Consider the following 15,267-nt stretch of genomic DNA (forward strand, 5'->3'; position numbering starts at 1 on the left):
TCTGCCTTCTCCTTTTTGAAAACCTAGTATCACATCATTTCAAAAATAAAAATGCTCAGTGGCTGGATTTGGGGAATCTTCTTTTTAATCTTGTAAGACTTCTTAGCATCGTGGCATCAACCTGGGTCTCTTCTGCCATCTCAGGAATAAAGAAGAGAAGCCCCGGGGCGCCTGGGTGGCACAGTCGGTTAAGCGTCCGACTTCAGCCAGGTCACGATCTCGCGGTCCATGAGTTCGAGCCCCGCGTCAGGCTCTGGGCTGATGGCTCAGAGCCTGGAGCCTGTTTCCGATTCTGTGTCTCCCTCTCTCTGCCCCTCCCCCGTTCATGCTTGTCTCTCTCTGTCGCAAAAATAAATAAACGTTGAAAAAAAAAATTAAAAAAAAAAAATTTAAAAAAAAAAAAAAAGAAGAGAAGCCCCAAATTGTCGTGACCTCTTTGCCTCTGAGACCAATCAAAAGGCAAATGAAAAAACAGAAACCAGACTTCCTTTTCTAATGAAGATGGTTGTGAATGAAAAAAAAAAATACCCTCTGCTTCTAGGGAAGCTGGTAATTTTACCTGGTCCTAGGCTGGCTGACAGTGTTCCCTTAAATGGCCCCTCCATCCATCTCAATAAGGAATCAGCACACACACCTCTGCCCACTGCACTCTTCCAGATGGGCAAGCCCAGCGCACCTTGCGGAGCAGAGAACAGTTATTTGTCTTCCTTGACAGGCCACGTCCGTCCTTGTCATATATTAGATGCTGCTAATAATCTATGTATATGCATTTCGGAGGGAAAAAAAAATTTGTGTCCTTGCAATAGTCAGCGAATGACATGCGCCGATTTCCTCTTTACATGAGGATGTAGATGAGGGGTAAGTTGGTCCCTCTTGTAATTTCGGGGGAAGACGGTAAATTCCAGTGGGTCCTAACAGGATCATGGCCTTCTATGGATATGAATGCATCTGAGTCTGGTTAATTCAATCACACTTTCCCTTAGTATCATGTATCCTTCCAGGTACAGGGGAATGAATGCACTCATTTATTTTCCTGAGAAAGGAAATTCAGTACTGGCTGTTCAACTCTATCTGTAGCCCTAGAAAAAGAGAAAATTTACGGTTCAAGCATCTTCGAGGCTAGCATTGAGGATAAACAAGGGAAAAGAAGTCTGGAGCATATAGAACAGGAGCTTGAACATAGGGATGATTCAGAAAGCCATTCAAAGGGCATTTGGTTGGGGGTTTTCCAAGATAGGAACTGATAAACAAGTTATAGAAAATTCTAATTTTATTTCTTCTTTTGAGCGTTCATTATCAACCACTTAAAACCACCATCACCACCAATGCCTGACTGAGCCCATACACCTTCATCAGTAATGGTGGGCCACTAAGGAAGGGGTTCTCAAAAAGATAGATTTTGCCCCTCAGGGGACATTTGGTGATACCTGGAGATGTTTTTGGTTGTCAAAACTGGGGAGGGCGGTGTCACTGGCATCTAGTGGGTAGAGACCAGGGATGCTGCTAAACCTCTACAATGTACAGAACCAGCTCCCCACAACAAAGAGTTCTCCAGCTCCAAATCTCAGCATCACCAAGCTAGAGAAACACTGCATGAAGGCAATGAATCTCAGATCACTGGTGATGTCCAGGCCAGTGTGGGGGACAGGAGTGTGCCTCGGTGATGTGAACTCTGGGAAGACCTTACAGGTAATTCTGATACCAGAAAAGGGCCTCTCCACCCTAGAGCTACCCTTCATGTAAGGCCCCTTTAGCCAAAATACTTGTAGAGCAAACAAGAAAAAAAATTGAGCATATGATTCCAAAGATGGGCTTTGTCATTGTCTCCATCAATTCATTCAACAGGTATTTGCTTCTTTCCTCCTACTGCCTGTTCTGCAGCTGTCTCTCTCTCTCATGCCTTTATTTGATCCCAACCTGCTCCCTCACCCTCCCTCCCTTCCCCCAGAATGACCCAGGACAGCCCTATATCCTCTATGCATCCACTAAAGCTACATTCACCATCAAAATCTCTTTGCCTCAAGGTAGCTGATTATCAGCTAACTGAAAGAAAAGCAACCTGAATAATTCACATTAATGGCAGGTACCACCTAGTGGCACTCCCAGTGCACTGTGCCCTCTCGGAGTCCGGGGTCCCGCCCTGAGTGGGCAGCAGGTACGCAGACTGCTAAGGTGTTCCCAGAAAAAAAAAAATCAGAACGATCTGATTTTTTTCAAGGAAGAATGAATTAGTCGCATGAACTTCAAATAGACTGAGCACTAGAGAGCATCGCTTGTGTGTCTGGTACCAAGTAGGTGCTCAGGAAATATTTACTGAATGTCCGAATGAGCAAAAAAAGACTTCTGGGCAGAGCAGTTTCCTGTAATTCTGGGTATGATGCTTAAGCTTTTTGATAGCTCTTTCTGAAATTTTCAAAGCCTAAAATGTTTCCGTTCCATGACTCGATGATCTCCCCTTTTCTCCATGCCCACAACATATTTTTTATTTCCAGGAAACACGTAGTGAGTCTCCACAGCAGAAGGGCCCGTTAGGGGTGGTAACCATTCCAATGTGGGAGCCACAAGCAAGGTGTTCACCAAAAATAGCAACAGCACAGATGACCCGGGACCCTGTGGTCATACAATAACAGGAGATCCAAGAGTGGCCTGCTAAGACCCCCCCACCCCCGCAAATCCTTCTCTTCTACTGATTCTAATCACCCTCCCAACTCCAGTCTACAGCCCTACCCAAACTCTGTCCCTCCTCTACCACTCCACGATAAAAGAAAAAGCTAGAAAAAATAATAACACCATACTTTCTGGATTCTAAGAGGCCACTGATTATAGGATATATCAAAACATTTTCCAGGAGAAAAAGACCATCAGGCAAATTACTTTTGTAAGTCACACATCTCAATTTTGCAGATAGCAAAATGTGAAAACCCCTGCATGGAAAAACTGAGCTAATATAACAAATACCTACAAAGCACTAGGTGAATTACATATTTTGCCTCCCAACTATTATTCCCTTTGAGATTGAGCAACAGACGTGCCAACTGTATGGGAGAGCCAGCCTCAGACCCAGGTCCTGGGACCGGCACACTCCACAGCCTGTGCTCTCCCCACGGAGACACGTAGTTGATGCTCTCCAGTTAGGACAAAACCCTGACTTCCCCCAGGATCCTCCTCCCAGGCTCCCCTCCTCCAGCATGATCATGACTGGGGCTATCTGGGGAGTGCGCCTTACTCACAGAGGACTAAGGTTGCCTCCTCTGATATCCAGATCCTCCCACCCTGAATCTTAGGTCCCCAAACAGCTGCCCTACTGGGATGGCCACAAAATGACTCTAATATTAGTACTAGCAGCAGCTACCCACGGTCAGTGCTGACTCTGCCAGGTACTGAGCTAACCTCTACGTGGAACATCTCACACAACCCACGCAGCAATACCCTAGCAGCATTATTATCCCCATTTTTTTTTCTTTTTTCTTTTTTTTTTTTTTAAATGTTTTATAACATTTATTTACTTTTGAGACAGAGAGAGAGCATGAACAGGGGAGGGGCAGAGAGAGAGGGAGACACAGAATGTGAAGCAGGCTCCAGGCTCTGAGCCATCAGCCCAGAGCCCGATGCGGGGCTCGAACTCACGGACCGCGAGATCGTGACCTGAGCTGAAGTCGGACGCTTAACCGACTGAGCCACCCAGGTGCCCCTATTATCCCCATTTTACAGGCAGGAAATTTGACTTGAGATGGTACCAAGGGTAGAAAGGGGACCCACCCAAAGGAAAGGGCCTGGATGTCTTTGTCCCACTCCTTGGCAGTGGACACGTGAATTAGGGAAGAAGGGAAGGAATACTTCACAGCCACTTCTAGAAATGTGCCTTTCCTCCTCTTTCTTGGGAGCCTCCCAGTGTCCTGGAGAGCCCGGAGCCGTGTGCATTTAGGAACAGCCACGCAGTTGACAGAGGTCCCGTCTGCCCAGTCAGGGGGCTCCTGGGGATGTATAGGGCATGGCTGGCCTGAGAACACGCGGCCACATCAGCAGGAGGTGCCCTCAGTCTCCAGGTATGTGCTGCACAATCAGGGCAAGGTCGGGGATCTTTCTCGGATGAATTCAGCTCTGCACTCGCCCTGTCGCTCCTGCTCACTAACCACGGCTTGCCAACCACACCTCGCCCTGCTTGGTGCTTGCCGATTGCTCATTAGCCTTCTATTAGGGACAGCAAATCCTGCCACTCTCCCTTCGGAAACCAGGAACCACAGAAAACAGAAAACCAGATGCTACACTGGGGCACACCGGGAAGTTCAGAAAAGGAAACTGTAAGAGCCCAGTGAGAACACTATTTTAATACCATAAAGGAAACACTTAAAGATACCTCCAGCCCAGACATTTGCTGTAAGATTCAGAGCTGCTCATCCGTCTCTGCACGTTCCACCCTGAACTCCAGGCACCGGGTGCTATCCACTCAACTTTCCTAGTTCACCTCTAATCCAGGTCCTCTGCTTGCTCCCAGGGGCACTATCCTACCATAGGCCACATGTCGTGCTTGGACTGAAGCAGTAGCCAACCCAATGTATACTGTCACAACTTTCTTTCAAGGTATGGGTTTCCTGCCTCACCTTTTGGATCACTGCCCACACTGCAGCCAAAGAAGTCTTTTCCAATCTGAGAATCTGAGCATACTTCTCTACCTGAAACTCTAAGCCTTTTAATTGCCTGTGGATAAAACTCAAAGCTGTAACTTAGAAGACCCTTCCTAGTTCTCTTACTTTCCACCCCACAAATCACCTAGAATCATATGCTTTATTTGTTCATTTACCTAACAAATATTAACTGAGCACCTATTATCTACCAGGCACAGTTCTGGATGCTGGAAATGTCTCAGGAACAAAACAGACAAAGGCAGTATTTATGCATCAGCAGGAAAGACACACAGCAACCAGGTAAAGCCAGAGGCATCCGGGTACCCAGGTCTTTGCTGCTTAGTGGGTAGGGTGGAGCAGCCATCTTGGTAAATCCTTGCAAGACAGACTAGAAGGTGACAGGTGCTATAAAACATGAAAAGAGCAGGGTGGGAGCGAGAGGCTGGCATCTCAGGTTGCAGGATTAAAGGCAACAATCAGGAGAAGCTCACTGAGAAGCTGAGATCTGAGCCAAGACTCGCAGGGACTTGGGGCAGCAGGACAGAGCAGGCTAGGAATAAGCATTTCCCAGCAGGGGGACATCAGAGCAAAGGACCAGAGGCAGGAGCCCTCCCAGTCTATTTGAGGAGGTTTGATGTTCCCTTCAATGCCTGTCTGCACCATTCTCTCTCCAGGACCTGCATGTGGCATTCTCTCTGGGAGGTGACCCGGAGGCTAATGTCACCATGCCTCTTCCCTCCAGAAGCCTTCCTGACTCCCTCAGCCCACCAGACCAGGGCTGCCTTCCCTGAAATGTGATTCTACCTCACCCCGAATTCTCCCTTTCAAGGTGCTTTCCACATTTTATGTAACCGTGTGTTCAGCTGGATCTAGAATCCAGTGGTCAAGAGCACGGGCTCTGGGGCCACCCTGGCTTCGGTCTAGTCTCTGCCACTTGCTGTATGATCTCAGCAAGACAGTTAAAGACTTTTATGAATGCTAAATGAAATAGCCCACTGCCTGACACGTGAAAAGCACTTATTAGAAATTAGTACCGTGAGGGCAGGACTTGGGTCTGCCTTATTCATGATTTTCTTCTCCCAAGCCTGAGGCGGGCCCAGGGGCTCAAAAGATAAGGAGTCAACGAAAGAATGAGTGGACGAATGAACATGGAGGCAGAGAGAAGGACAGGGATAGGGTGGCAGGGAAGCAGGTGGGTTTCTGTTCCCCCTAACTCCTCAGGAGTTGCTGGTTGAAGAACAAGAAAACAAAGACGCAGATGGGAAAGGGAATTATCACTGATGATTAAGTAGCATGCAAGGCAGAGCCATTTCCTGACTTCACCACCAAAATAAAACCTATGGGGGTGTTTATGGCCAAATTATTCCCCCACTTTCATAGAACAACAGCAAAAAGGAAGCTCTGAGAAGTCAAATGATTTTTCTAATATAGTGAAAGAAGGCAGATCCCCTTCCAAGTTAATGGGAAAAATAATTAAAACGTCTTCACCAATTTTGCCAGGAACAGAATCCCTTGACGTTCCGCCAGTGACAAGCATTTCAGCATGTCCAAGGGAAGAACCGTGAGCTCCTAAGGAGAGAAGCCAAGAGCTAGTTCCTGGGGACACCTGGGGGGCTCAGTCGTTGGTTGAGTCTCCAACTCTTGATCTCGGCTCAGGTCACAATCTCCCAGTTGGTGGGTTTGTGAGTTCGGGCCACGCATTGGCTGTGTGTTGCCAGTGCAAAGCCTGCTTGGGATTCTGTCTCCTTCTCTCTTTCTGCCCCTTCCCACTTGCTCTGTATCTCCCTCTCAAAATAAATAAAAATAAACTTAAAAAGAGCTAGTTCCTGGACTCTGAATGGAAGGCAGCATGGACAGGACAACAGACTCGAAGAAGGAAGTGGATGAGGACATAAAGGGCCCTCAAATTTTCCACACGGAAAATCAGCTAAGAATTAGCAGTTAAAAAACAAAGCAATGAAAACTGGTGGTGAGCAAGGAACTTTACTAATAGGAGGAGTGCAGGAGAACATTCGAAACCACGGCACAGACGAAAAGAAATGCCCCAGCCTTTGACTGAACCCTAAAATGAAACACAAACCCCACAGAGAAGACTCACCCCATCACAGCAGAACCCCAGCACCTTCCACACTTACAGAGCACCACCCACACAGACACAGGCTGTCAGAGTCATTGGAAAGCACCTGATTTGAAACTTCATAGCTTTCAAAGTTTCTGCTTTTCTTCCCTGGGGCCAAGCAGCCTCTCTAGGAAGGCAGGAACAGATGTGCAGTGAGGGGGACCTTGTCCAGAGCAGGCCTGGCCAAGGAGGGCTGGCTTTATTCAGGGAACATGGGCCCTTTGACTCCCTGTTAAGTCAGCTGAAGGGGGAGGGGAGTGTGGAACTTTACTTGCAGGTCAGTGAAGGGAGGGAAGGAGAAGGATCTAAAGTCAAAGGAAAAGAGGCAAATGGGATATGACAAACAGTAGACACAGGAGGGAAGGGGAAGAGGAAGAGGAAGGAAAGGAAAGGAAAGGAAAAGGAAGAGGAAGAGGAAAAAGAAAAGGAAGAGGAAAAAGAAAAGGAAAAGGAAAAAAATAATGAGACAAGGAAGGAAAAGCGTGTACTGGGCACTAGGGTTCCTCAAACCCACAACCCTGTGAGGTGGCATCTGTGTTTTCTTTCTACAGGTAAGGGAGCATGTGGAGAGGTTAAATGACCGCCCCCCCCCAAGATCATCCCACTGATAAACATACCGGCGTGGACTTGAAACTTGAGGTCTTCCTTTAAAGCTTTTCCTACTCCACCAGTTCCCTTAACAGAGGGAGGGAGGGGGAGGGGAGAAAGGAGAAGATAAGGAGAGGAGCAGGGAAGGAGGGGGGAGAGAAAGGGGGAGGGGAAAAGGGCAGGAATGGTAGGGGGGAGGAGGGGGGAATGGGGAGGGGGCAAGGAGGGGGAAATGGGAGAGAAGGGGGAGGGGAGGAGGGAAAAAGGAAAGAAGGGACAAGGAAGAAGGGAGGGGAGGGAGGGAGAAGGGAGGGGCAGCCTTCACCAGATAAGAAATAGACCTGACCCACTGGAAGAAATGTTACGAGTATTTAAAAACTCCTTCAAGGCAAGTGGTTATAATCACAAAAGTTCTGCAAGTGTCTTTCCAGAAGCCATACTTTCAAGGTTTTTCATATTCAGCTTTTCTACATCATTTTACCCTTACAGCCACCCCAGTGCCGAGGAGGGCTTTGTAGACAAAGCTGCAAAGTAATGGAGCAGACACGCTTTAAGGATGTCCACCATCATCCCATACTCCGCTGGGAGTCCTTAGAGAAAGTGGAACCTGGGGAGAATGACGCACGTTATGTTGTGCACTCCTCACAAAGACGTGCACTGTTCCTGGTTCATTTGAGCCCAGAGAAGTCAGCTAACCCACCATGGTCACAGAGCGACCCCGATTCTGCCTTCTTCTACTGGCCATGATGAGCGCATGAGTAGAGCTCTTGGGGCTCACGGCTACTTTAAAGATGATGTTCTGGGATGTCACAAGCTGGGCCAGGATTCTGGAAACCAAAATTTTATTTTCAAATCCTGGGAAAACCACACTTCTCCATGGCCCTGATTTTGCCTCCATACCTCTGTTCTCAGGATGCCTACATCACCCCTACAGCCCAGTTCACATGGTCACCCAGACTGCTTTCTTGTTTCTAGCTTCGGTCTCTCCACAGAGACTCTAAACTCCATCTGCTCCTCTGGGGAGTGTAGGTGCAGGGTAAAGGGTAATGGATTTAGAGTCGGGTTATCTGAGTTCAAATCCCAGTTCTACAATTTAGGAGCTGAGGTGCTAGGCAAGCTACTTTGTCTCCCTAAGCGTGAGTTCCCAGATCTTTAAAATGGAAACATTAAGAATAATTACTTCATGGGAGTGTTATAAGGATTAAATGAGTTTCACCATAAAGTGCTTAACAGAGTGGTTGGCACAGAGTAAGTGCTTAAAAATGTTAGCTGTAATTGGTCCACAGTGAGTCTGTTAGCTCTTGAAAAATATCCACTGGTATCACATACCCACCCACACCGTGGCACCGTGGGGGTGAGCAGGGCAATACCCACCTGTGCTTGGTACTCTGACCATACCTGTTCTGGGGCCAGAACTTTACATGATGGCAATATGCTCTTCCTACAGGGAAGGCATTTCTTCTCAAGAATGAAAAATACTAGGTTGAACATGCAGTATGGAGTTTTTCTAAAAGCTTCAGATTATGGGGGTACATTTATTATTTATGCCTTCCTAACAGCCCCTTCCAGTATTGCTAAAATCAGATAGTGTTTCCAAATATTTGTGCAGTAAAACGATCGCAGTCAGGGGTGGTGGGTGACTCAGGATCAGCGGTCACAGCCGAACTAAGGGCAGCCCCCCCCAGCCCACGCACCCCCCAACGCCCCCCCCCCCCGCCCTGGAACACACACAGCCCCCTCACCATCAGGAAGCCCAGAAATGCAGGAGGCAGAGCGCAGACTCCACATCCAGATGGTCCAGGGCTGAGTTCTGCTGTGAATAGCTCTCTGAGCAGGAAAAGTTATTTAGCCTCTCTGGGGCCCAGTTTATCCTGCTTTTCAAAAGTACAAAGCTTCTAGCTCAGGGCCTGGACCAGAAGAAGTCCGTAAGAACCAGTATTTTCCCTTTGCTTTCCAAGCACTCATTTACCTGCCTCCTTCTCAGCATCTCCGTGTGGATGTCCAATGAGGCGTTTCCAATGTAAAGGGTCCCAAACCCAAATCTTCTTCTTGCAGTTGTGGTGGGGTCTGCCAAACGCCGGCTTGGGCGTCCCACACTCTGTGCCCTCTCACCTCCCACCACCTTGACCTCCAAAACGTACCCCTACCCTGACGACGCCTTTCACCTGTGCTGCTCCCCTCGGGTCTGAGCTAGCAACAGGCCTCGCCTGGATGACTGCCACGTCTCCTGAATGGTTTCCTTGCTTCCTGTTATTCTCAAATGGGCAGCCAGGATGGCCCAGTAAAAACATCAATCAGGGGGCACCTGGGTGGCTCAGTCGGTTAAACGTCTCTTGGTTTCGGCTCAGGCCATGATCTCACAATTCGTGAGTTCGAGCCCCGAGCTGGACTCTGTGATGACAGCACAGAGCCTGCTTGGGATTCTCTCTCCCTCTCTCTCTGCCCCTTCCCTACTTGTGGCCCCTCCACGCCCCCAATAAACTTAAAACAAAACATCCGTCAGATCACATCACTCCTGCTCAAAGCTGCACAATGGCTGCCCTTATCACAGAAGGGTAAGGCACAATTCTCCCTGTGCCTGACAAAGGAGACCTCCGTGACCAGACCCATTAGCCCCCAGCCATCCTGGGCTCATTCCATCCCACTCCTCAAACAAACCAGGCCACAGGGCTCCCGAAACGTCACATTTGCTGTTCCTACTGCCTGGGACACTATTCCACTTTTCCCTAGGCACCTGGCATGCCTATTCTTTCAACTTCTTCATGTTTCTGCTTAAATGTCACTTTCCATTAAATGTCACTCTTCCATTGGAAGAGCTTCCACTGCTGCTGGATTTGGATACTGAAACAATGCACGTGTGCACACACAGAGGTATTCCTCATCTCCTTTCCTCCAGAGCAACCACTAATCACCATCTAATATACTGTGTATTTTACTTGTTTGTTGTCTGTCTCCCCCCGACCACCCCACTCAACTATACACTTGCCAGGGTAGGGACTGGGTTTCTTTTATTCTTGCAACATTCCCAACAGTCAGGAGATGATCTGGCAACTATTAAGCTCAGTAATAGGACCGAATGGGTGGCCCTTCATTCTCGCTATCCGTGGCACATTCGATTCTTTTTGCTGAGAATCACTGAAAATCCTCCAGCAGTGGCAGCTGGTGGTAAGGGTGCGGAGGGAGGCACCTGCCATTTAGGTGAAGTCAAGTCTCCGGGGGCGTGTGGACATTTCCAAGAGGCACCCAAAGTTTCCCATGGTGGAGGCGGAGCAAAGATCTAAGCCCTTTCTAAAAGGCTTCTTACTAGTGTCTCCGTGTAAATGGATTTAGGTGAGGGGAATTTCACAGTGTTACAAAGCATATGTGATCTGAACACAAGAGCCCCAGATAACTAGCTGTTGTGAAACAGAGAAAAATTAACAAGGCCAAACTACATCAATGTCACTCAAAATGTTTATGGTGAAGAACGCCAAATGCCATTGCCCTCAGGAGAGGGGAACTCTCCCTTTGGGATCAGAACTTCCTACATTCATGAGTTTGTCCTATGGGGCTTTCTTCCTATTCCATGTTCTGGCTACTAATCGTTCCAGTTTAGAAAAAAATAATTAAAAAACAACAACAAAAAAAGCTGTAGAAAAGAGTGCCATATGGAGAAGGGAAGAGCTTGCTTATTTTCTTTTCACCTCCGTATTTTCCCAGAAAAGTTAGAGTGGGCATGGGAAAACCTCAGGTGTTTTTATATTCCTTTGTTGGTGATAGATAAAAATACAATGCAGCCTGCCTTGTTTGTGAGCTCCTTGAAGGCAGGGGCTGTGTTCTCGACCGTTTTAGGTAACAACAGCATCTAATATATTCCTCTGCACGGCAGGGGCCTAACAAATGCCAGAAATAAACCAATGAAAGAATGAACAAATAAAACATAGCCCATTAACTCAGCTCCTTGCATTCAAGTGCACACTCCCCCCTGGCTCCTGCCACCCCCAGGTCCCTGTCCTGACCTTGGCTCATATACTCTGCTCTACCCCAGGATCCAAATCCTTGGGCCACAAGCACCTTGGGAGCCTTTCGTTCACAGATGATATCGAGGGATTTAAAACCACAATGATGCTATTGTTGTTACTGGCCTCAAAACCCCACCAGCACTATGGCAGGTCCTAGCTGGGACAGAATAAATGGTACTTCCTAGCTACAATGCTACAATTAGTGACCACCTGTTCTGGTGATTTTGCTGAGTTACATTTCTCCAAGGGAGACTTATAGCTTTAAAGGCATATTTCAGGGTGAGTTTCTGGGGAAGCAGACTCTGATACAGAAGTTAGCATGCAGGAGGTTAATTTAGGGAGCGGGTCTTGGGAAGAGCATCTGAAAAGAAAAGGTAAGAGGACTGGGCAGAGGGAGGAAACCAGCGGCGAGGGGCTCTCCAGGGAGTGTTAGAGCTGGCTCTGCAAGACTCCACATTCTCCAGGAAGGGGACGTGGCCCCAGGCATGTGGCTCTTCACGGGGCTGGTAGCTGAGGGCCACATGCGGGCAGTGATCCCAGCAGCTGGAGTTAATACATCCTTTATTCCCAAAGGGGAATGTCGGCATCCACCACACAGAACCACTTCTCTCCGGCAAGTGAGAGCATGATGACCACCTCCTCTGTGAAGCCCTCCCAGCTGCCTTCTCCAATCCCCTTCAGAAGAAGTCTCCAGAGCCCAGCATACCAGGGACACCCAGTAGGGATGCAGTAAATGCCTGCTGAATAAACACATCACTGAATACTAGACATTGGCATAAAAGTAGGAATATCTTAGAATTATTTTTTAAAAATTGTCCTCAAGGAGTTCAATGTAATCAGAAAAACAAGCAGAAGTAATAGGGAACTCGAAAAGAGGGGTGCACGGAAGCCAACACACATACACATTCTGGTCTCGACTCTGGGCTGAATCCTGCATGCCTTCAAGCCTCAGTTTCTTTGTTTGTGACATGAAAGGACAGACCCCCAACATTCCGTGAAGAAGAGACCAGAGCTGAGCCACATAATGTCTCTATTAGTGTCATTACTGACATGGGTAAGGAAAGTATGTTTCAATCTTAACAAGGGAAAGAGTCTGAGGGTCAGAGTGTCTCCCCCATGAGATGCTGAGGACTTTTTTTCAATTAGCCTAGAGCTAAGAGACCCCCAGAAAGAAGCAGGCCAAGACCAGAGTAGGTGAGGAATTTACTCTTCTGTCCATGAGACCAACTGGAATACCCTGAGATTTAGGAAACGGCTGTGATTTAAAAATCACTGAGTAGTAGCTCACCTTTGTAGGATAAGAAGCTACAGAGAAGTAGCAGGAGGGATTTTAAACACAGAAGCCAGAATGCAATTTTAAAAAGAAAACTAAGAAATAAAAAGGGAAAAATAACCTCTCACTCCCAAATTTATCTCCCACTGCATTTGTCTAATACAGAGAAGAATTTGTAAGATAATGCAATTTTAAGAAAGACATCTGGAGGGGGGATTAGAATTAAAGCCCGAGATTTGTGCTAACCTGTCACTTCTCCCATGCATCCACACCAGAGTCAAGTACACCTGCTGGGCTCACAATTCCCCACCACATAATCTCATATACCTTGAGGCAGTGACAAGAGCCACAATAGCTAAGAAAAAACTAACTGGATGAGAGGGAATGTCATAAAAAGCCAAACTTATACACTTCCTAAAAATGATCAACCACAACATTAATGAAAGCAAAAGCCATAAGAACATTTTCCAACACTCTAATCAGTACCCATTTCTACCACCTCACAGGCCTTCTTCGCAATCAAAACATCATTTGATTTAAAAAAAAAAAAACAAAACAAAACACTGATAAATGTATGTCTCTACACAGCTAAGTCAACACTCAATTATCCGCATATAAAATATACACATTTGACGTTTCTCTCTTACAATGCATCCTAAATTAGGTTCTTCCTATGAACATAAATCTTACCTCTTTATTTACTAAAGAAATGCAAACATATGCCAGTTTGATTCAAACGTGTTTCAAATGCCAGTAGAGTTGATACTTAACTAGATTTGTAATTCCTTGTCCATTAGTATGGACCTATTAAGTGTCAGCCTCACATTTAAAAAAAAAATACAATCCCTCTTCTTGGCATGGCGAGACCTTTAAAGATACCAGGGAACATGGGGTACAATTACCTTTGAACTTGTGGAACACGGCCCACAATTCTGCAATGTCAGTGGCAAAGGTGATATCCGTGTCAAGGACAATGACCCTCTCCAGGTTGGCAGGGAGAGTCTTGGTCAGGACGAGCTTCATTAGACCATAAATGCCAGAGTAGTGTTTGTTGGGGATCCAGGAAACTTCAGACTACACCAGGCAGGGAAGAGAAGGAGCAGAAAAAAGAAAAACAAAAAGAATCATTACATTCATTTTTTGCATAAACATTATAAATAGTGCCTGGTACATAAAAAGTATTCAATAAAAATTTGCTGAGTAAATGAGTATTTCCTTAAAGATACGTTTATGTGATGTACAGTTTGGCATGTGAAGTTTTTTGGAAGAAAATGCATCTGAATCAAGGGAGAGGAAAAGCAATATTTATTAAATAAATATTATTTCAAATGCTAGGCTCAAATTTTTTTTTAATAAAATCTTTATTATAGAGAGTATATAGGCTCACTGGGGAAAATAAGAATATGTGCAAAAGAATAAAAATATAAAAATTGGATCATACCCTCATTTTTACAAATAATACTTAATTGTTCCTAGGTAGAAATATTTCTTTAAATCATATTCTGCTTGTCATTAAAGACTGCTACTTCAGTGGCATTGTCAAAGCTTCTGCTTATCTATTTTTTAGAGCTGTAATTAAACCAATGAGCGTTGCTCCTTTCCTGTTTCTCAAACACATGAGAAGGACTTGGTCATGACCCATGCAGCACTCTTCACTGGGGAGTAAGAGGATACACACCCATAGACGGTAAAGAACCACCAATGGAGAGCCACCACTGAAATCCTCACATGATATAACAGGACAACCAACGTCCCAAAGGTCGATAACTTGGTCAGCAACTCACACATCTCAGTACCACTTGGGACCCAAAGGCAAGGCGAAAAATAATACAGAACACCAGTGTGCTGAAAGTTTGTACAGGCACAGGACATATATGAATGTAACTACAGGTGGGGTCCCCATTCTAGCTGCCATAGGGATCTCCATGGAGGCAAAAACACACTTATTTTTCATGAAGTTAACACTTGGGGGGCCCTGGGTGGCTCAGTCAGTTAAGCGTCTGACTCTTAGTTTTGGCTCAGGCCATGATCTCACAGTTTCATGAGTTCAAGCCCCACACCAGGCTCTGTGCTGGCAGCGTAGAGCCTGCTTGAGATTCTCTCTCTCTTCCTCCCTCTGCCATCCCCCTGCTCGTGCTGTCTCTGTTTCTCTCAAAATAAATAAACTTAAAAAAAAAAGTTAACATTTATAATGGAATTCTTTAGTGGAAAATGAGGCCACCTTATTAAGATTCCAAAAAATACCCTTCCCTTTTGCCCTTTAGGGACATTCTGAGGACTCTGTTCTTAAAAAAAGTCACATTTAAAAGCAAGAAACCAGTTTTGTTCCCAGAGATGTTCATCACCATGTTATAAAATAAACAGAAACAATCCAAATACCCCTAAACTGGACAGTCAATGAAAACATGCCTTTTTTTTTTAGCTTGCTAAGCATACTATTCAATGGCTACGAGCAATGTAGATTAAGATATACTGAGAAGAAACTTGCATATGATGTTAAAAGAAAAAAAGTAAGTTTTAAAATTGTTTTTGCTTAATAACCACTATGTATAATCAACATGAAAACACCCAAATTTACGCAGAGAAAGAAAAAATAGAAGCATGGCACTGAATTATAATAGTGGTCATTTTGGGATGACGGGTCCCCCTCTAGATAAAAGG

General features: G+C 46.0%; 1 protein-coding gene across 6 annotated transcripts in view; it reads right to left on the bottom strand.

Annotated features, from left to right (window-relative positions):
• The window catches only part of LARGE1 (LARGE xylosyl- and glucuronyltransferase 1), a 544,237-nt gene that overhangs the window by 217,043 nt on the left and 311,927 nt on the right, over window positions 1-15,267 (bottom strand). For all 6 annotated transcript variants that reach the window (XM_045062296.1, XM_045062294.1, XM_045062295.1 and 3 more), the window contains one exon: window positions 13,509-13,680. In XM_045062296.1, coding sequence (XP_044918231.1) covers window positions 13,509-13,680 — 172 coding nt within the window. The remainder of the gene's footprint in view (window positions 1-13,508; window positions 13,681-15,267) is intronic.

The sequence above is a fragment of the Felis catus genome, chromosome B4, assembly GCF_018350175.1.
Source record: "Felis catus isolate Fca126 chromosome B4, F.catus_Fca126_mat1.0, whole genome shotgun sequence".
Classification (NCBI taxonomy): Eukaryota; Metazoa; Chordata; class Mammalia; order Carnivora; family Felidae; genus Felis; species Felis catus.